The sequence below is a fragment of the Nicotiana tabacum genome, chromosome 10 (genome assembly GCF_000715075.1).
Source record: "Nicotiana tabacum cultivar K326 chromosome 10, ASM71507v2, whole genome shotgun sequence".
NCBI lineage: Eukaryota > Viridiplantae > Streptophyta > Magnoliopsida > Solanales > Solanaceae > Nicotiana > Nicotiana tabacum.
Window position 1 is genome coordinate 130,850,504 of NC_134089.1, and position 21,755 is coordinate 130,872,258.

The window sequence follows — 21,755 nt, forward strand, 5'->3', positions numbered from 1 at the left end:
AATGTCAAATATAATCGACTATTGAATGACCTAAGAAACTCCTTTCTTCTTTCAATCAATTGCCCTAGCCAAGGTCTTAGTTTGGTCGTTTATAATTCATGACAACATGGAGTTTAAACTCATTACCAAGAGTTGACAGATTCCATCTTGATCAATCACTAATTCTACAAGCATTTAATCATACCCAATATCCTTTCAACTATCGCCTTAGGGCCATAGGTGTCGTGTATCAAAGCACAATAAATAACTTGTCAATTACTATGACGATCTCAGGTCAAAGGAAATTTTTACATCACATTCTTCAAGAGAATATCCTATTGACAGTTATGGTAATTCTAACCATTAGGAATTATCCAATGAGTCGGTTCAATGATCATATCTCTATATACATCATCTATCTATGTGATTTAGTTAATGGGATCAACTAATCTTTATCCAATAAAGACAATCGTATAAATATTGATCTAACCGGATTACTAATGTCCAAATTAATAATCCTACGATCAAGAACAAATTTAGATTAAATTATAAGAGACTTTGCTCTCATTATTATGATCTCCATCACGATGATAAATCTCAAAATTTAATCAAGGACCTTATCAAATTAATCAAACAATTAATAATAACTATGATAAAAGAATATCAAATGCCATATATTTTTATATCAAATAACGTTCACAAAAATATCTTCAAATCATCAAATATGAGATTGGATCTAGGACATATATATTATATCCCCAACACGGATGAATCCCGGCCTTGTAGCCCCAGCTCTGGCACTGTTATACAATGTAATTTCTTGATATGGGACTAGTCAATTTCTTTGTTTGTGTAATCTGCTTCATTGATGTCTCTTCATTTTCCCTTTGCTTTAGAGCTAGCAGTGCTGTTGCCTGTTAGAAGATGATGGCCAAAGCATGATGAGCAGCCAAAAATAATTTTGATTTATATATATATTACGTTTTTTACTTAGAAATTAAAAAGGTATTCTTTAAAATTCAAAGTATAATTCACATTCTCTCTGCCATCTAAAATCAAGGTTAAGTTCTACAGTATCACCTTTCGTCCGAATTCACCGATATAATACTACTCAGTATCGTTCAACTTTATTCCCACTGAATTAAAGCTTCCTGCATAATAAATAACGACTTGAAGCAAAGCATATTCAAGTGAAAATCGTGTAAAGAAGATATGCTTTTTTCTTTAATTTGTTCCTTCTTCCTTTATTTCCCTCAAAGTTCGGATTCTGCACTAAACAAACCCGCAAATCATGCAGGATTCTGCAGCAAGCAGTGGAAATTCGAAAAAAGAAGAGCTTTCTAACTGTTCCAAGAATGGCAGAAAATAATGAAGTTGAGATAACACAAGGAGAAGTTAAGGAGATAAAACAAGGAGAAGATGATGGCAATATTTTAAATACGAGTATTAAATGGGGAGGTAATTCAGAGAGTGTTGGAGAAGGACAAGAATCAGGAGAAAAAATATTAGAGAAAGGTACTCAAGTTTTAATTGATATGATTGATGAAAATCAAGGAATGGAAAAAGTATGTCGTATATGTCATTTGAATGAAGAATCCAAGGAAATAATTGAGCTTGGTTGTGACTGTAAAGCTGAGCTTGGTATTTGTCATCGCCATTGTGCTGAAGCCTGGTTTAATCAGAGAGGTAACAGGTAGAATTATATCATCCTCCTATTTTTCATGCACAAACCGGGATAAACTAATTTCGGGATTAAATTTGAGATGAGTTTAGCCCACATTTGGTTGGGATAAAATCACGTTATAACTAATTCACGGGATTATAGTATTATGTTTATCCCTATGGAAGGGTGGGATAATAATCCAGGAATAACAATTCTAGGATAGCTTATTGACAATGCAAAGAATTTTTACGTTTTGGATAGTGTATTTTAATTTCTCACTTATTACATAACACAAATTTGAATAGTGTTTTTTTAATTTCTCACTTAGTACGTCACATAAATTCTCTGTCACATAATATGTCTTATTGTTGAGATAACTAATCTCACTTATTATAGACAAGTTACTTGTAGTGGTGAAAATTCTTTACATCCACAGATTATAAAACTTTAAATTCTAATATCTAATTTACAGATTATGCGAAATATGTGGGAAGACGGCAAAAAATGTGGAAACAAGATTACAGGAGAGCAGAATAATGGTGGTTGAATGGAACCAACGGGCAGTAGAAGCCAGAAGTTCATATATCACATCTACTATACAGCAGAATGGTTGTAGATGGAGATGTCAGCAATCTTGCTGTAATTTCCTGCTTGCCTGTTTTGTAATGGCATTTACCCTCCCATGGTTCTTCCGAGTTGAAATTCCATAAGAAATAGACTCTCTGTTCCTTTTTTTCTGCTACCAAAATCTCATACCTTGTCTCTATAGACAACGGAACTATGCAAGTTCTTCATATATGGAGTATTTGTTCACCTCATTGTATTGTCCTCCATTTAGCTAATTATACTCCTTTCCGTATACTAAAAAGCAACATTTCATTTTTTCAGCTTGTTTTATCCTGATATTCTAAGTTATGTTTACGAATGTTAAAGCAATATTGTTTCATTTGTCAAAAAGATCTGTACAATTCGAATGTTATTGCTTTCTCAAATATGTGAAGCAAAGTTGGAATAGACTTAGCCGAGGGTCTATCGGAAACAGTCTCTCTGCCCTTCCAGGGTAGGGGTAAGGCTGCGTACGCCCTACCCTCCCCAGACCCCACTTGTGGGATTATACTGGGTGGTTGTTGTTGAAGTTGGAACACACAAACTAAATGAGAACAATTTGGGAATGCTTGGTTTTCCAGCAATTTTACAGGTTATCTATTTGACTTGATACCTAGTGAGCCATTACTCACTCTTAAAAGTTTTTACAACTACAACTAACTTACTTAAAATAAATATATCCAAAAACAAGAACTACAGGAGACTGATTTCTTGATATCAGACTAGCACCTTTCTTTATTCGTGTAATCTGCTTCATTGACAGCTCTTCGTTTTCCCTTGGCTTCAGAGTAGTGTTGTTAGAAGATGGCAAAAGCATGATAAGCAGCAAATTTAACTCGGAAGGAATGAAACACAATTTAGAAGAGGAAAAAAGAGCGCAAAGCCCCTTCCAGCTTTGCAATAGATACTTCACCAAGTTTGAGAGCAAAGTAGCATTAGATGATTGCAAGACTCTACTGCACTTCCTTAGAAATAGCATCCACTGCTAATGTTCAATATCTTCTTCTGTAGAACATCTTGGGTCAAACAAGAATTGAGTGTCTAAGTCCGCCCAAAGCAAGGAACTATAGGAGGAGCCTTAGTTTTATATAGTAGTTCCCATGGCCCTGCCTGCTTCAGCAACAAAATGTAGTAAGTCTTGACTGAGAAAGTACCATCTTTACTAGCCAACCAGATATGTGAGTCCATTCTATTTTGCATCCAGGACTATAGGTTCCAAAAAAGTAATAATCTACACAGCTCCTCCATTTCCCAAGCATTACAATTTCTGAATTGTAATCGCCAGCCAGATTCAGATAAAATGTCAACAACTACAGACTCCTTATTTACATCTATGTTGTATAAATTAGGCAAAGATATCTTTTAGACATCCTTCCTCTAACAATCTGCCTAGCCAAAATCTGATCCTATCCCCTCTGCCAGCTTTTAACATAATATTCTTCGGGAGTTCATCCCATAAGCTGCAGATTTGTTTCCATACAACCATTTTATTTGGCTGTGAGACAGATTTAGAAGCTCAATTACCAGCTTTACCATATTTAGTGTCGATCACCTCTTTCCACAAGTCATTTCCTCCATCATTTAGTCTCCACAACCATTTACTCAGAAGCACTTGTTATGGCTCTTTAGGTTTTTAACACCCCCCCCCCCCCTTTGTATTCTAACTGAATGAAACTTTTCTTATCTGAATTTTTGCTTCTTAATGAGAAAAGTCTTTTTCCAACTCTTGTGAGATATAGAACAGTGATATCTAAGTAGGAATACCATCAAGAACAGTGTTTACTGAAGTGTCTGCTTCCAAAAGAAACTGCTTCTTCCATGATGTTAGCTTCTTTCTACATCTATCAATTACCCCTTAATATATACCGATGTGCTTCTGTTTAGCCCCAAGAGGGATGCATCTCCTATTCCTTAATGTTCCAACAAGTAATACTACGCTTTTAGAAGAAATATCAGCATAAAACTTCCACTCACCTTCAATTAGAACAGGAAAACCAAAAAATAAGCTCCAAGTAACCCTGATCCTACCCACTAACTCCTTTTCTTCTGCCTTGGGCTTCCTAATGTCTTTTGACTTTTTTTATAAAATGACGGTAGTGTCCAAGCCATTTTGTGTGCACCTTGACTATTCCACCGGGTAGTTGGTACCTCGCACTAGCACATGTACCAGGTAACTCTCTCCATCAAGGCTTAGGCATATGAGAAGAAATCACCTATTGTTTTTTGCCTCCACTGGAATATGAACCTAAGACCTCTTGATTCTCCCCTCCACTTCAGTGACCACCAGGCCACACCCTTGGGTGCACCTTTGACTCTTTTCAATCTCAGATATTGTCATTCTTGCAGATTTAAGGACAAAATTACCTTGTAAGAATCAGCTTCGACAGTAGGTGGACATAAATGCTTCGATGTGGAACTACTAGAGTAAGCTGTTGCCTTGGAAAGGACATGCAACAATAAAAGGAACCAAAAACCACGCTGTTCCTTTTACAGTATTTTGCTGCCACATCCTTCTCCTCAGAAGAAAATCATTTGTAATTTAAACTTGTGCACTGCCTTGCACCAATAAGGGGTAAACGCTTCTTAAATCGAGATAGGAAAGTGCTATCTTACCAAGAAAATCTACAAAAACCTCAGGCGTTAGGGAGAAATACTATAACGTAACAAATTTTGAGAGAAATAAATTTCCTTTCAATTCCTACCAAGGAAAGCTCTAAGTGATGGAGAAAATTAGAAATTTAAACTCACCAGATTAAGTACATGGTCTTTGAAAGAAGAAGCTTTAGAAGCTGGCTTCCTTGTCCCAATTCTTTGAAGTTGCTCAATCTCCTATCATAGTGAAAGAGAGAGCAAGGGAAAAGTTCACAACTGAAGCTGCTATGACAAATCCATTCGGAAAATGAAGATGAAGGAAACTTACAACTTCAAACTTAAATAGACAAAGCTTGCCCTCAAGTGGTAACCTATTGTGCAACCGCATTAAAAAGTCTGCAAATGATCAAAGTTATACCACAATATCAATTATCAATGAATTTGATAACAACCAATAGTTGTGGTCAGTCTGGTCATCTCCAGGTTGTTGAGAGTTTGTCATATTCATTTACATTGTACCTCTCATCAAATGCTGAGACAAACTGACTAGACGCAGGCATTAATCTATTCAGTTAAATGATGAATAATTACTCTACGTGAGGATCTAATTGCTATAGTATGTGAAATTATATTCTTGTTTCCAGCATGCATAACTGCAAATATGTTAAGCTTGAAACTTAAGAAAGAAAAGGATTTCAAGCAAAGAATATAAACCAAACACTTCCAGTCAGAAAAATGGTGAAACTCAAAGTATAAGTTTTTACTTCCAAAGGGCTAAGCTACAAATAACTTGCCAAGAGAAAACGAGAGCAGTGTAGTGCTTTTATACAAATTATATAACATAAAACTACAATGTTTTCCAAAGATGTTTATAAACTACAAGAAGACTTGATAAGTTCAAGGCAGAAAGATGTACAGGTCCTAATTTGGGAAAAAAACGTTATACGTTGGAGAAAGTGAAAATTCTATTGATTAGTGCAAAATCCCCCGAGTACAAGAGGAAGGAAAAACAAATACATTAAAAGCGCTTGATGAGATCCAGGTATTGAACCATGTCAGATTCAGACATTGAATCACATCCTTTAGAAGTTAATAGATGATAGTTGCAGAAGCTCCTTACTATAGAATAGCTGCAAAATCAGATCTAGGAAAAGAATATCACTAAACCTTTATTCAATGCTATAACATTCATATATAGGATTCTTTGATCCATTCCTATAGCATAAAATCCAGAACTATAAATCTAAGTCACTTGTCGAATTAATTAACAGAACTATAAATCTAACTTGAATAATTTGTTGAATTTTAAATTACATTTAGTTAATCCAGCATCAGTTCAGAGAGAGAACCTCCATTAGCTAAGCTTATCGCTACTTTCAAGGCTCTGTGTATGAACTACTTTTTCAGGTTCAGATCTAGACACTTCCCATTTTGGACGTTCCCAAATGTTTTGACACCATTTCCATTTCTATACAAACTTTCAGTTATTCAAATTCATTCAACTATTCAAACTTTAAAATTAGCCGTGATTTTTTCTCCATCAAACAAACTTTTCAACATTACTTCAATGTTTTCTTTTATAATCGCTCATTTAAAATATAAGTCAAATGAATATCTTGAACTCTGAACCAATGAATTTGAAACACTGAACTTTTTTACAAAAGGTCTCAAAAGAGGAACTGGGGTGACAGATCATAAAAGCATGATGCATGCATTAACTGTATAACAGTGATCCCTACTAACTATCTAGCTTAACTGACCTTCGTTCCCCGAGTCAATTGGCTACAGTCAACAGATCTTAAGCAACTTCAAACAGGAGGAAAAAGCATTCTGGCTCAAATATATAAGACCACTTCATTTCTAGATAAAGGAAAAGAGGAATACAATCCTTACCTTTGATTTATCTTCAGCCAATCACAACTGCTTAATGATTTTGGATTCAGAGCCCAGAATGTCATGCTGCAGAAAAGAGCACTCCTTGAACTGATTGTACTCTACTATCTAACTTTGGAATACGATACTAAACATTACACCAAAATAAGCGGAAAGAGATTATTTAGAAGTACAAATGACTTACAGTCCGACCCGCCTAGTTGTTTAGCATCTGTGATAAAACATGCCTTTACTTCCACAGAATAACTCTTCACAATTTCAACAGCATGTCATCAGTATCCTTAGTGTGAGGAAAAGTATACAATTAACCACCTCCTGACAGAAGTGTCATTGTGTTTGCCTCTTACAAGAGGATCGAATACTTGACTTGAAACTGGTTACTGTAGGTTGTATTCTCAGTTGCATTAACGCTCGAGGTTTTTCAGCCTCCATAAAGCGTTATAGTGCAAAACCGTAGGCAATTAATAAGGTTAACATTTGAGTGGCAGCGTTGAGCACCATTCCTAATTAATAATGCAGTATCTTAGCCAATCGAATTTTAGACTGGACCTTCCTTGCTTCATGTGAAAACCCAGAAGAACGAAGGCCACTAATAACAACACGTTTATTTGATTTAAGAATTCTCATGCCATCTCTAACACATGATAGTAATAGCTTAGATGCTGCACGAAACCTCCCAGCTTTGCAAAGACCATGCACTATAGTGGAGTAAGTAAAGGAATCTTTGGCATCCATTGATTCAAACATCTGCAAAGCATGATCAAGGTGACCAGCTTTACACAGCCCATTAATAAAAGAATTCAAAGCAACTAAGTTAGAATCAAAACCCATCATACTCATACAGTCCAAATGTTGCTGGGCCTCTTTGAAATTACCAGTCCTGCACAAGCCATCAATTAAGATAGTATGTGTGTACTTGTCAGATTTCAAGCCTTTTTTTTCTGCCTCGTACAGCAACTTATAAGCATTATCCAGCTGACCTTCCTTATAATATAGATTAATAATGTTGTTAAAAGACACCGTATCAAGGTCAAAGCCATTTGTAATGATATAGCCCAGGTACTCATTGGCCTCATTCATCCTCCCGGTTTTAAGTAACATACTAGCAACTGTACAGTAAGCAAAGGCATCATATGTATATCCTTTCCTCCTCATCTCTGCAAAGATTTTAAGGCCTTCTTCAAATTGTCTACATCTGAAGCAGCATTTCATTACTGTCGTATAGGTGATGGCATTTGGGATATGACCTGCTTCTACCAATTCATTGAGAAACTCTTTTGCAGTTTTACCTCGACCTGACTTGCACAGCCCATGAATAAGAATGTTGTAAGTTACTAATTGGGGAGTAAATCCATGACGTTTTAAACTCCTAAATAACATTAGGGCATTCTCTGTATATCCATTCTTACAAAGACCATTCATTAATATATTGAATGTTGCTGGATGAAGAGAAATATCTTTCAAAATAATATCCTGAAAAACTCTGTAAGCCTCATCTGGCTTTCTCAATTTAAAGAAGCAATGCATTAAGGTGTTGTAACTCCAAATATCAGGAAGAATACTCATCTCAAGCATTTCATCAAACAGATCGAGACATCGGGATAACATGCAATATCTGGTAGCTCCAGCTATTAAAGAGTTATACGTAATAACATCAGGATTAATTCCAGCTTCCTTCATCCTATGAAGGATGGAATAACCTGCATCAATGCCAACAACGCGACAATACGCAGCAATCACTGTATTGTAAGTGACGACATCTGGTTGTACTCCGATTCTTATGCCATCAACTATTACCGATTCAGCTTTCTCCAATTGTTTGGCTTTGCAAAGAGATGCTATGCAAATATTCATTAACCTTGTTGATAATTTATCTTTGATACTCCACATCTAATCTGGGAGTTAAGACCAGCAGCCTGAATCATTTTTGAACGAAATTATCAGACAAATCCTTTGGAGGATCTGACACGTACCACACAACATTTTTGGAAAGTACAGCAACATAGATTGAAGGATACTCAATTAGCAGAAACAATCATGAAATAGTAACTTATTTTACCCAAAAATGAAATTGCAAAAGCTGCTAGTCAAGCATTACCAACTTGTTTTATTTAGTATTGATCAAAGATTGAAAAGCAAATGAAATCTAGAAATAGAATGGAATAGCATAAATAATAGAAATGCTTTGAATAGTCCATAAAAGAAGTGTCAAATTAAAACAAGTACTTAATTTTACTTCTCATCTTGCAAAATTAATAGGAATAAATCCCTTAGGGAAGCATATATAAACACACACGAATTTTCATTTATCACATTTCAAGTAAAGGCAAATTCTTCTTGTTTAAGCGAAACCAGTTTCTGAATAACAAAACTTGACCTTCATTAAAATCAATTATCCAGAAGAATCCATAACTGGAAAGAGTAAACACCTTGGATTAAAGGAGCTCGTTTGGACGGAGTAGGAACAATGGGTTCGGATAATTAATGACCCAATCTCAAGTTGTTGCCGGTACCGAAGACTACCGGGAAACTTCAAACGACACTTCGACGGCTAACACGGCAAACGTCGTTTGGGTTCTGGATTTGGGTAATCATGGCTTTGCGTTTTTGCAATTGGGCTGGGCCGCATTGTTGTCCATTGGGCTCTCTCTTGTGATATATTGGGAACTTTACACAAATAGGCTATTCCGGTGCCTTGTTTAATTTTTGTCTGCGTTTGAAAAATTTGTGCAAAAACATCTCAAACTTCACAATAATATTTGTGGAATTTCACTTCTAGAAGTTTGAATTTCAAAACACTCTCAACATTCATGTTTATAAATTTCATTATGGGATAACTTTAGTTTGAAATATACAAACAAAACCATAATAAGATGATTTTATGAATGGTACTTATATAAAGTGAAATTTTAAGACACTATTTTGGAGTTTCAAGATAGATTATGGTCCGCTCCAGCTAGGGGTATCAATGGATATTCGAAAACCGACTAAATCGACCGAATTGGACCGCACCGAACCGATTTTTAGGTTTCATTTTAAGAAACTGTAGGTTTTTATATAAATCTAAAACTGCACCGATAATTAGGGTAGGTTTTATTTTATAATAATAAACCGAAAAAATACCGAACCGTACCAAATAAATTTTACATGTAGAAAATATATTTATTTAGTAAGTTTAAAAATAATAATACATTAAATTTTCTTTGGGACTTGGAATTATGAAAACTATTACAAGCCAACAAGTAATTAAACTCAAAATACTAATTCCTAAAATCTATTATGCTACTTCTACTTAAACTAAGTTATTTCAAGTATCTTTATTAGCAAGACACAAAGTATTCTAGCGATTATGAGTAGCCAACTACAATGTATTGAATATGTTTCCTTTCATATAATTTAGATTTATCTTTTTGAATATTTAATCTTCTATAGACTTTATTCTTGAGTCCCAGCTTGGTATATCTTTCAACTCGTGTGATTTATATTTTCTTTGCCTTTGTTTGATTTCTTTTACGCTGTTGTAGAATAGTTGATGGATCTATACTCTGACCATTTTTTTTTAATTCATCACCCTTTAAACAATAAAAATGTCTAGAGAGTTTTGCTAAGTCTTATAAAAGAACGTATGTTATTGCATTCTACTTCTACTAGTGAATTTTACATGATATTAAAAAAATACCGAAAATTAACCGAACCGTACCGATATCGAAGAGAAACCGACATGATTGGGACGGTTTCGAAAAGTCTAATTTTGGTTATACATAATAGAATAACCGAAAAATTGGTATGGTACAAATTTTATAAAATAACCGCCCGAACCGAACCATTGACACTCCTAGCTCAGTATGTTGGGAGTTTAACATGTGAAAGTATAAAACTTTATAATATTATATTGGATTTCCTATGTAGGAAACTATTATAATCCATACAATTTGTTGAAGTTTCACTTGTAAAATTTTTAAATTATATCAGATTGTGCTGAAATTTCACTTGTAGGGAGTTTTGAACTCCAATGCACAATGCTGAAAGTTTTCTATATTTTAGTTAGAAATATTTTTATTCAAATTTTATTTTCGCATTAAAAATGCTTATATTTAATCAAATTTCAAACGACAATTACATATTAACACGCGATCAAAAAACTAGCCATCAGCTTCATTTACCAAAAATTAACAGTATGTACTCATGAGAAGTAAAAATGGCACCACATTAGACTAATTCAAAGCCTAACGTTAGACGTGAACATTTAAAGTTTAATAAATTAAAGTCCAAATCTTCGAGCCTGAAGTTGGACTCTGGCGAAACCTAACTTCAGACTTCATATTTGATTTAAACTTATTCAAACTTCAGACCTTAGATTTTGACAGAGACTAATTTCCAACCCATATATTTGAATTTAAAATCTTCAAACCTCGATTTTCAATTTCAGAATCACATGTTTGAAGTTGATTGTAAAGCGGCTAAACATTAAAAACTTTGTAAATTTCGGCTATGTTTTAAATAGGGGACGGCATTTCACTCTTCTACAAGTTGCGGCCCACGTCGTACGTTTACAACATTAGATAGGTTTAGGGTTTTCTTTTTGGATCTTCTTCGCGCCATCAGTACCCTACAACTCTCCCTGCAGCTGCAACATCTTCCAGCCGCATCGCCATGGTATTTCTCTCCGATTTCCATTCCATGAGTATTCATGTTTGTCCTATGTATACGCCAATAACTTAAGCATTTCTTCTTGTGTAAAATGAGAGCAGGCTTCAGAGAAGAAACTGAGCAATCCCATGAGGGAAATCAAGGTTCAGAAGCTTGTCCTCAACATCTCCGTTGGTGAGAGTGGAGATCGACTTACTAGAGCTGCAAAGGTTCAGTCCCTTTTCGCAACATCACCCTGAATTTATTATTTTCCATTGTTTTGATATTAAACCTAAAATTGGGTCTATTTTTATTTTGATACTTAAGGTGTTGGAGCAACTTAGTGGTCAATCACCTGTTTTCTCCAAGGGTAAGTCTCTGAATATTATGTGCTTTTAAATAAATAATAGGCACCTTTGTATTTAGGACATAGTCAGTTCTTGGAAATATTAGCTCTGCACAATGAACATTTGTCTAATGAATGAATCGAGGCCTATGGATACATTCAAGGTGGTTGGTTGTGGTAATTGGTTAACAATTGCATTTGTTAAAATTTAGCCTTAATATGTAATTAGTTGCAGTTTATATGTTGGCGTGAATAGAGCTGGATAGATACAAAGGACTTGTATAGAAGACCCAGTTAGTTTTGGGATTGAGGCCTGGTTGATTAATTGAAGTTTAAATGCCAGGTTATGGGGAGTAACTTGTCTGTTAGTCTACCTATTTAAGGAGGCCCTTCTTTTGCTATGAACTAAAATCACAAGCAACTTTTTTGTATGTTGCACATTTTTGTAATTGTACTGGATTTTGATTCTTTTAGTTCTTTTAGGCAACATAGATGTACAAGTATTTTTGTTAGATGTTGATCCAAGCCTGCTTTACTCACAATTTGAGATTGTTGAAATTTGATAACCATGTTATTCACGAGTTATAGTTAGCTAAACTTGCTTCCTGCTTTTAGTCATGCATTCCAATGTTTTGTTTGAGCACTTTGTTTGTGGACTTTTAACTGATTTTTGTATTTATCTCGGATCAACCTATTTGAAGATGATATTAATAATCTCACACGTGCTTGCGTTGGTTCTCATTAACAGCAAGGTACACTGTGAGGTCCTTCGGAATCAGGCGTAATGAAAAGATAGCTTGCTATGTGACTGTCAGAGGGGAGAAAGCCATGCAGCTACTTGAGAGTGGATTGAAAGTCAAGGAATATGAGTTGTTGAGAAGGAACTTCAGTGAAACCGGCTGTTTTGGGTTTGGTATTCAGGAGCACATTGATCTTGGAATCAAGTAAGCAAATTGTCATCTAATTATATCTTTCCTGTTTTTAGCTTTCCTAATCAACAAAATTAGCTACTTCTAACATTATTTGTCTGTCGTTGGCCTTCCTTGTTTATAACACGAACTGTGTTAAAAAATTTGCTGGAAATTCCTTCTACATAACATTTTTAATTTGATATATATGAAAAAATTCCGTTTCTAAGCTGTGTCATTCTACTTTTTCTTATCTGTTTCACAGATATGACCCTTCAACTGGTATTTATGGTATGGATTTCTATGTTGTATTGGAGCGCCCTGGATACCGTGTTGCTCGTCGTCGTAGGTGCAAGTCTCGAGTTGGGATCCAGCACAGGGTCACAAAGGAGGACGCAATGAAGTGGTTCCAGGTCAAATATGAAGGTGTTATTCTTAACAAGTCCTCAAACCTTCAGTGATAAGCTGAGAGCCGGCTTCTGGACTAGCAAGTTTATATCTATGTATTTTTTAGACCTAGAGGAAAGTTTTTGAAAGTTTCTATTAGTTGGTGTATGAGGATGTGTAAGTTCTCATTTTGGCTATCAGATGAATTCAATCCTTTTTTTGTGGTCATTTTCTTTTTCTGCAATCAAAGTAGAATCGACAATGTAGTCTTACAACAGAAATTATGAATACCTAATTGGTTGCCTATTGTGGTAATGTGTTGATCACTGTTTGATTGTTTTTATTAAATCTGCTTTGAAGAGCTTGATGTTTGGCATGTGAAGCTACCAGTATGTTATTAAAGTTTTACTGTAAGTGGTCTTTAACTATGCTGGATCTAGAGATTCTGGTCGTGTGCTGATGAAGCAGTTACTTGACAGCTGTATTTTGGAGAAATGGTTGGAGATGGTTTTGTTTCTAAATCTGTGTCTGCACTGTATACTCCACACAATTCACTGCAATATTTTTTGTTGCCTGTGTAGCCGTAAGCAGCATGAATATCCTTAAGAACTTAAAATAAGAGTGACTACCCGAGAGGTTACTGCATCACCCAATGGCTTCTCTCTACCTCGTGAGTATTGGCCTTGATCAACGTCTTCGTCGCAACATAAAAAGCTTGGTTGCTTGGCGCTGATGCAATTTCAGAAGAATAGAATATTACAGTGTCTGTATGCACAGTTCCTGACAAGATCACTTCTGAAAATAGTATTTATTATATTATGCTACTATCGAAATACAGAAAACCTAAGACAATCGTAAAAGATTACAATGTTTGACATATTCCTTGGAACATATTCAGTTACTGCTTGCATATTTATCTTTTTTCCTCTGCCTCTTTGGTTGGCTGGGGTTGAATAATACAGTGTGTATTCACAGTAACTTCACAAGATCACTTCTGAAATTTGTACTTATTATATTATGCTACTATCGAAATAAAGAAAACGTAAGACAACGCTGCAAACTTGGAATTGAAGGAAAACCGAAGTTTTATACTTGACGATATGAATGGTGTTTACATGATAAAAAGAAATTGGTGCAAACTTGATGGAACACCTCGAATATAATACCACGGTATTCATCTGCATTCATAGAAACATAATAATTCAAAAGTCGCCTTAAATCCTTCGTATCATGAATCCTATTTGCTATTATCATCTGCTCAATGGACTCTCTAAAATCTTCTCTTGGATCGTAAGAAGACTTCTCCATTGCTATCATCACTATAAACTTGGTCTTTTCATCTCGCTCCTTCCTCCTCTCTTCATTTTTAGCCTCTTCTCTTTCTCTAATCATCTTGTCTAATCTTTCTTGCACCATGGCATGTGTTAGGCTTGAAATGGTTGGATATCTATCAGAATTGGAACTTTCAGCTTCTTCTGAAGACGACGAAACACTCAGCCTACAACTGCAGCACAAGGCACTGCATCCCCTAAGTTGAAGCTTCTGCTTCTTGGCTGCTGCCTTAGAGTTCTGCATTCTTTGAGCAGTGACACAGAGCTCTGATTTGAAGGAGAGATGTTAAGAGAAAATCATTTATGTAATTAGAAAGTGGGTCTTACTAATCATGATTATGTCCCAAGATTAATGAACCTGTGAAGATCACTGGGATACAGGAAACATTCTTTTAGCTCATAAAGCCTATGATGATGATGTTAATAAGATATTCTTGATTTCCTTTAAAGATTGTATTAGGTGGCATGCTTTAGAAGCTGTGGTTGAAACAGAATCACCACGTTTCTATACGATTAATCACAATAAGAAAGAAAAATAATTAATGAGATAAAGAAACAGAAAAGGTGCAAAAAAGTGAGAACTTTTATCGTTTTCACATGCTAGTACCAGGCCCTATGTACTAGTTGATTTCAAGAATCTGGAAAAGCTTTGTGGTGGACTGGTGGTGTGTGAATGAAATGGCTGCAGAGGGATAATAATTCAAGTTGATGAAACAGAAGGAGGACATTCTATTGTAGAAACCATTTGGCCTCATCATTGAAGATGCAAAAGCTCCTGCACAATGGACTTTACTAAACAACCAATTGGAATAAAAGTAAGATTAGTGTCCATTTGGAACAACTTATAAGAAAATGGATTTGGTTTAAACATATAGTTTTAATGTGAGCCAGATTTAACTTTTCTTGCCAGAACTCACAGTTACTTTAGATAGCTCATCTTAGTTGGCTACATCAGATTTGATCTCTGACTTTGCAGGGTGAATTTAATATAGTAAATACAGAATTAAATCAACAAAAAAATGCAAAACTCCCATCAAAATCCAGAAATTTGGTCTACACAACATAAACACCAATTATAAAAGGGTAACTCAATGCACGAAGCATCTTGCATTCACGGGTCCGGGGATGGGCCACATCCTCACACCCCAAGGGAGTGTGATGTAGGCATCTTACCCTAATGCAAGCATAAGTGGCGGATTCCCTGGCTGATTCCACTGCTCGAACCCGTGACCTATAGGTCACATGAAGACAACTTACCGTTGTTCCAAGGTTCCCCTTCATAAATGCTATTTGTAAAAATGAAAACAAAATAATAACTAAAAAGGCCTAATTCTTCTTGAGGACAATATCCATTGCAAGTAGGACCTGGGATACAAAATGATTGCAAGGGAGCACGAAAAAACAGTAGGGCCTATGAAATCATGTTAAAATATATAAACTCAACCCAGTAAGTAAGGCTAATCGGTAGCTTAGGAAATATAGTATGCAAGATGCTAGGCATTAAGCTTCTTTATCCTCTCAAAAGTGAGTAGGTGAATGCAAAATCATAAACTATCTTGGGTTCTCTGAAGCAGTCCATAAATTATAGACTTCTTTTAAATAAGAATTCCATCAATGATAGACATATTCCTTCTCTTATGGAGGAATTCAAGAGTAGCTCACAAGGAAAGCTTGAAACTCAATCCCAATTCACTTATCTTTTGTGAATGTTGAAAATAATAATTTGCTTCTTATTTTGCAAGGAGGAGGGTCATGTTCCACCCTGTTGCACTCATTTTCAAGTTTACAAATTTCAAATCTGGTCCAAATCTGGTCCCCAATTAAGAGCTCCAAAAGGAAAAAAAGAAGAGGGAAACATTCAAGTCTTGTGTATGATCACATAGAACCACTCCACTATCCACATTTTTTGGTTCTAAGCTTGCAAATCACTATGGCAAGTTCCAATATTTATCCGTTATCACGTTTTTTGTTCAATGGAACTAAACTTCATTACATTCTTGAACTGCATAACGATTTGAGGATATAATTAAAATAAAAGGGACAAAAAAAGATATAGTTAATTTTAAATATGGGCAAACTACAAAATTGCAAGTTCCATTTTCAAACTACCACTGACAAACCAGAGGAAGATCAGTGTATTCGTCCAGCATTTTGCTGTTTCTGTCAATTTACCTGATGGGAAAATTAAAGAGTAGGAAGAGCTGTTTCTGTCAATTTAAATGAGTAAGACAATACTATGGAAAGTATGGGTTTTTTTCTTCTTTTTTTTTTGGGAGGGGGGGATGAAGGGGAGAGCTGTTCTAACAAGTATATGCATTTGATATGAAAATGCCCTTTCGCCTTGCTCATAATTTACATATGATCATGATGCTCGGCACATTAAATCCTCATCTTCAGACTATATAAGACCATCATGTATACCCACATAATAAGCGATGCTTAATTAAGTCAAAGACATTTAGAGGCCAAATTCAATTGATTCCTAGCAAAAACAATTAAGTACAGGAGCTAAGACATTAATAAATGGAAGAACCATACCAAGCATAAGAAATGCGCCATACTTGCACCAAAAATAGAAAGAAGCCTACAGTACGGTGGAAGAAGAGCACATGCACGTGGGAAGACCGAAGACCTGATGGACAAGATTGATCTCACACTCCATGATGAGAGATTTATGAGCTTCCACCTTTACAGAGTAGGAGGTGAAGTGGATACGTATCCCTTGCTTCATAGTCCATTGTAGGCTTTCATTGTTTCTCTAGTTTCAATGCTAATATTCACATGTTGACAGGTTCCTATGCTGCAACATAGCAGTAGTCTGGTAGAACTTGTCATTACAAGCTCAGAACATTGTAATAGATGTTGTCAAGTGGAAAAATGATAATATGGTGAAAATGCATTATTACGCAGACTTTGAACTTGAGGAAAATAACAGTAGGGTAAAGATTAGGGAGATGCAACCATTACTTCTCTTGCTGGTGAAACATTCTATTGACACCTTTGTAAGCTTCTCTAGCAATGCAATTGGATAGTTACTTGGAGCCAATATAACGAAATCATACAAGCTAACTTTTACAATCTATAATTAGTGAAGATTCAATAAGTTCATGCATCAAATGGTAAAGCAGAACAGACGCAATGAAGGCTTTCCTAGACGGAAGACATCAGTAGATTTGAAGCTTTAAATCCTACATATATTAGGAAAGATTTACGCCCAAATTTCTTCCATCCCATCCACCCTCACTGGCAAAATACTTGTGATTGATGATCACAACCCCTTACATTTTCTTTTGATAGGTTCAAAACCCATTTACTTTTCATTTCTGTTAACATTTTATTTGTTCAGTTTCTTCTTGTTGCTTTTGTTATATAAAAAAGAAAAGTTTGATGTTATTGCTAACTGCATTTCTCTTGCTTTTGCAACAGAATTAAAATTGGAAGTTTGATTTGCTACCAAATATAATACCATGGAGGATGCAACTAAACAAAGAGAAATACAATAATACACATGATAAAGGGCAACAAGCCAAAAGAGGATTCGGAAAGTTAAGCATTTCTTCTACATGATAAAATATTGTGAGTCAAGATACAAGTTCATCATAGCAGCTAAGATTTTCCTCATTTTACATAGCTCAAAACCAATCTTACGTCCCTATCTCCACTGGCAGCCATAATGTTGATCTCAAACTACAAAATTTTTTGCCCTAATACAGCTTACCCAATAGACAAAAAGGAAGGAAAAACAACCTCACATGATAAGTAATGATACAACAAGAAGAAGCAAAGAGAAGGAGCACATTAGGGTATTACAAGTTTCTTGCCAGCATAGATGGTGTCCCCTTCAAGCCCGTTAGCCTCCTTAATTGCCTCAATTGATACCTATGAAGCCAAAATATACATTCAATATGCTACCATGCCATCAACTGGTAAATGAAGATTTTTGTCCTCGTTTTTTTCTTTGGAATAAAGGAGAAACCAAAATTCTAATAAAATACTCAATCTTTCACATTTTATATGATGGCAAGATTAAAATGTTAGTAATTTGATTCATATAATATTTTAGTGATATCGGAAAAAATATTAAAGAAATAGTTCAATAATTGATTTTGACAAAGCAAAAGTTGCAGCACAGTTTAAATTTTGAATAGCTTAACGAATTTGAATTGTTAACAATTATAAAAAGCATAAAAAATGGAATGGTGAATATATGGAAACATCTCAAAATGAAAAGAATGTCATATAAATAGAGATAGAGAAAATAAAACGAACGCATACCCCATATTGTCTAGAGAGCCCCCAAAGAGTGTCTCCCCGCTCAATCTCTATTACATTTTGTGAAGCTTCCTTTGCTCTTTTCTCCGCACAACAATTCGGTTTCTAAAAAAGCCACAAACAAACACATTTAGAAAAATAAACGTAAAATGATTGAACATAAAACTTAGCAAACGAATGCAATTACAAACGAGGCAACAACCTTGACAATGGGCTCAGGCTCTGGCTGGGATTGTTGAAGCACTTGAGATTGAACTGACTCAAAAACTGTTGCCTTTACCTCACTGCTTTTACAATTGAGGTTTGGATTATTGAAAGGATTGGCGGCTTTGAGAATACTCATTGCGATTCCTGAGAAGACCACCAACCCTGCTGCTTTTGCTATGGTCTTCTCCTTATTGTTGTCGTCATTATCTTTGCCGTTGCCGGATCCATTTTCCCACATCGATGGGAAGTTCCACATCGATCGATTTGGTTCGCAGACGGAGGAAAAGGGGCTTTAGGGATTTCGGAATTCAGACAGAGTAGCCAATGTGACTGAGGTTTGAATTTCGAGGGAAATCAGCACGCGCTCGAATTACGCGCTCTCTCCCTCGTTACTGTTTTCACGAGTTAAGTCACCTAACCATTTTTGCAACTCTGAAACATTTTCCCCTCAAAGTTCTAAATGTTTCTCCTTATCCCCTTCAAGTTCTGAAAATTTCTTATCCTCTTAAAAAATTGTTGTCACGTGACCAGGAGGTCACGGGTTCGAACCTCTTACATATATATAAGAAAGTGATCATTAGTTTGGTGTAACTCATGAAACCACTAATATCATGACATGCCGCTAATTGCCGCTAATTACCACTAAAAATTAAATTTTGTAACCACCAATCAAGTTTTACAATTTTACTATCCCACTACTTTGTTATTTTGACTGATACAAATTTGATATATGTGTCGTAGAAAAATTTTTGAACTCGATTTTAAATAAGAATTTTGATACAAAATCCGTTAAAATCACCTCCAATCTTTCTCAAATTTTGTATATTGATGCATTTATATGTTTTCAATGAATTTCAACTATACCCATTGAAAATATCCCTTTTGGCTCAAATTTTTGAAATCTTATATTTTCTTTTTGTGCTTCATCACTTGTTTGCTACCTCATTCATGAAATTTTCTTTCAGTCTTGCATCTAATTTTGCTAATCACATTTTAAAATAAGGATGGAGATCTTTGCATGTGATTCTTGGAGAGAAAACACTTTTATTTATTTGAGTTTTCAATTTCTATATGTGCTTGATTAATTTTAGTAAATCTATAAGTAATGGCTAGATATTGGTGTTTGCAACAAATTACTTGTGATACAAAAATAAATTACAACCACAATATAAATATGAAGAAACATAATTTTATTGATAAACGATGCGAGTATAATTCTGTTTATTCCCTTGATTCTTCCTCCAGATTGTTCTCCATAATTCGAGGGCCTTCGCGACGTATTTCTCGAATATAGGATGATGCGGACCTCTTTGGATTATTTGATCACCATGAAAGTCGATCATTGCGTTGATATTCTTCTTGAAGTATTTGATTATCAAGAAGAACATCTATTGAACGCGGCATTATTTTATGCCTTGACCCCTTTGTAAATATTCCGAGAATTTATGGGATACTTTTGGGATGACCTCAATTTGAGAACTCTTTTCAAAGGGAATATGTAACCCTTTTTATAGGATTAATCTAAGGGTTAGGATAGAGTAACCTCCAAATTAGGATTTTTGTAGAGTAACCTCCAAACAACCCTAATAGACTTCTAGAATTGCAAGAGTCCTCTTGTAATATCTTTGAATTTAGGATTTAGCTTGATCCGTTAAAATTTTATTGTCTACAAATGTCCCCTACTTATAGGCGTGTGGACTTGATGAAACATAAAGACGAGACTACTCATGTGAGAAACTCATTTTCTGTATCTTCTCAAAAGAGTGTTTGATCATGCAAAGTTGTGTCGAATTGTATCTTGAGATGGATCCAGTCTTTAAAGAAGCTTTTGCGAAAATTTCATCCTATAACTATGCCTAATAAACATGCTTATTGGCCCAATTTCAGAAAGATTATCAAGTCTTAAACTGAGCCTCGTCTATGACGTCATCATGGAATCCTTTATTTAATTGGCCAAAATATAATAGGGAAAGTGAGGCAATGCTTTTCACTTGTCGCAAGCATAGTCTATTTCTAAATAATAAAGTGTAGCAACCCATTTGATAGGTTACTTGGCCTCCTTAAAATTACCATCGCCAACTTTCTTGCAGCTTTATAGCTTTAGAGAGAGTAGTTTTGGTGAAGAATTAGTTGGTGCCTTCATTTTGCAATTTCACGTCAATAGCAAGACTATTTGGGTATCTCCTCCTTTAGCTTGCGGCTTTGGCGTGGAACCACTGGGATAAAGAACAAAAGAACTTATCCCTAGAGATTGCCCCCATTGTTAGAGATTTGATTTTCTTCGTCATCCCCAAGTGGTTGTGGTATCGTCATTGGATGAAATATTGTTGATCTTTTTGAAGGCCATTAAATCTGTTTGATTTTGAAAAATAAATTGCAACCATAATACAAAAATGAAGAAACATGCGTATAATTCTGTTTATTCCCTTGATTCTTTCTCTAGATTGTTCTACATAATTAGAGGGTCTTAGCTACGTATTTCTCTAACATAGGATGATGCGGACCTCTCTGGATTATTTGATCTCCATGAAAGTCGATCACTACGTGGATGTTCTTCTTGAAGTATTTGATTACCAAGAAGAACATCTATTGAACACGATATTATTTTATGCCTTGATTCCTTTGTGAATATTTTGATAATTTATGAGATACTTTTGGGATGACCTTAATTTGAGAGCCCTTTTCAAAGGGAATATATAACCTTTTTTATAGGACTAACTTAGGGTTAGGATAGAGTAGCTTTCAAATTAGGATTTTTGTAGAGTAGCCTCCAAGCAACTTTAATAGACTCCTAAAATTACAAGAGTTCTTTTATAGTATTTTGAATTTAGGATTTAGCTTGATCCTTTAAAATTTAGTTGCCTACAATTGATAAGTTAAGATTTATTTGGAACATTTTAGTAAGATTTTCTATATAATTTATAATGGGAAACTTTGCTTGC

General features: G+C 35.2%; 4 protein-coding genes across 7 annotated transcripts; 2 read left to right on the forward strand and 2 right to left on the reverse strand.

Moving 5' to 3' along the window:
- Positions 1 to 696: 696 nt before the first annotated feature.
- On the reverse strand, positions 697 to 9,373 carry LOC107785781 (uncharacterized). Of its 3 annotated transcripts, none has more exons than XM_016607175.2 (6): positions 9,163 to 9,372; positions 6,918 to 8,649; positions 6,734 to 6,799; positions 5,169 to 5,236; positions 4,997 to 5,077; positions 697 to 893 (listed from the first exon to the last, which is right to left on the reverse strand). In XM_016607175.2, the coding sequence occupies exon 2, from the start codon at positions 8,621 to 8,623 to the stop codon at positions 7,241 to 7,243; it is 1,383 nt and encodes a 460-aa protein (XP_016462661.2). In that variant the 5' UTR covers positions 8,624 to 8,649; positions 9,163 to 9,372; the 3' UTR covers positions 697 to 893; positions 4,997 to 5,077; positions 5,169 to 5,236; positions 6,734 to 6,799; positions 6,918 to 7,240. The 3 variants fall into 3 exon arrangements, with proteins under 3 accessions (XP_016462661.2, XP_016462653.2, XP_016462648.2); XM_016607167.2 differs by lacking the exon at positions 697 to 893 and adding an exon at positions 4,652 to 4,870; XM_016607162.2 differs by lacking the exon at positions 697 to 893 and having other exon boundaries at positions 4,652 to 5,077; positions 9,111 to 9,373.
- Positions 997 to 3,878, forward strand: LOC107785807 (uncharacterized). 2 transcript variants are annotated; one of them, XM_016607189.2, is made up of 2 exons: positions 997 to 1,665; positions 2,115 to 3,878. In XM_016607189.2, exons 1-2 carry the CDS (start codon positions 1,335 to 1,337, stop codon positions 2,177 to 2,179), a joined length of 396 nt encoding a protein of 131 aa, XP_016462675.1. In that variant the 5' UTR covers positions 997 to 1,334; the 3' UTR covers positions 2,180 to 3,878. The 2 variants fall into 2 exon arrangements, with proteins under 2 accessions (XP_016462675.1, XP_016462668.1); XM_016607182.2 differs by having other exon boundaries at positions 1,006 to 1,672.
- Positions 9,374 to 11,251: 1,878 nt separating the features above from the next.
- Positions 11,252 to 13,318, forward strand: LOC107785771 (large ribosomal subunit protein uL5z). Its single transcript, XM_016607147.2, has 5 exons — positions 11,252 to 11,389; positions 11,485 to 11,592; positions 11,690 to 11,732; positions 12,457 to 12,652; positions 12,882 to 13,318. The coding sequence occupies exons 1-5, from the start codon at positions 11,387 to 11,389 to the stop codon at positions 13,075 to 13,077; spliced, it is 546 nt and encodes a 181-aa protein (XP_016462633.1). The 5' UTR covers positions 11,252 to 11,386; the 3' UTR covers positions 13,078 to 13,318.
- A 4,550-nt stretch (positions 13,319 to 17,868) lies between these two features.
- On the reverse strand, positions 17,869 to 19,184 carry LOC107785761 (uncharacterized). Its single transcript, XM_016607136.2, has 3 exons — positions 18,809 to 19,184; positions 18,610 to 18,711; positions 17,869 to 18,213 (listed from the first exon to the last, which is right to left on the reverse strand). The coding sequence occupies exons 1-3, from the start codon at positions 19,067 to 19,069 to the stop codon at positions 18,133 to 18,135; spliced, it is 444 nt and encodes a 147-aa protein (XP_016462622.1). The 5' UTR covers positions 19,070 to 19,184; the 3' UTR covers positions 17,869 to 18,132.
- Between the last annotated feature and the right edge of the window lie 2,571 nt (positions 19,185 to 21,755).

Excerpts from the sequence above, each read along its gene's own strand:
- LOC107785807 (XM_016607182.2), top strand. The coding sequence starts at position 1,335 with ATGGCAGAAAATAATGAAGTTGAGATAACACAAGGAGAAGTTAAGGAG. Across the intron at positions 1,673-2,114 it reads TTTAATCAGAGAGGTAACAG|ATTATGCGAAATATGTGGGA; the intron begins GTAGAATTATAT and ends TCTAATTTACAG.
- LOC107785781 (XM_016607175.2), bottom strand. The coding sequence starts at position 8,623 with ATGTGGAGTATCAAAGATAAATTATCAACAAGGTTAATGAATATTTGC.
- LOC107785771 (XM_016607147.2), top strand. Across the intron at positions 11,733-12,456 it reads ATCACCTGTTTTCTCCAAGG|CAAGGTACACTGTGAGGTCC; the intron begins GTAAGTCTCTGA and ends TCTCATTAACAG. Across the intron at positions 12,653-12,881 it reads CACATTGATCTTGGAATCAA|ATATGACCCTTCAACTGGTA; the intron begins GTAAGCAAATTG and ends TCTGTTTCACAG.
- LOC107785761 (XM_016607136.2), bottom strand. The coding sequence starts at position 19,069 with ATGTGGAACTTCCCATCGATGTGGGAAAATGGATCCGGCAACGGCAAA. Across the intron at positions 18,712-18,808 it reads AGCCTGAGCCCATTGTCAAG|AAACCGAATTGTTGTGCGGA; the intron begins GTTGTTGCCTCG and ends TGGCTTTTTTAG. Across the intron at positions 18,214-18,609 it reads GGCTCTCTAGACAATATGGG|GTATCAATTGAGGCAATTAA; the intron begins GTATGCGTTCGT and ends TTGGCTTCATAG.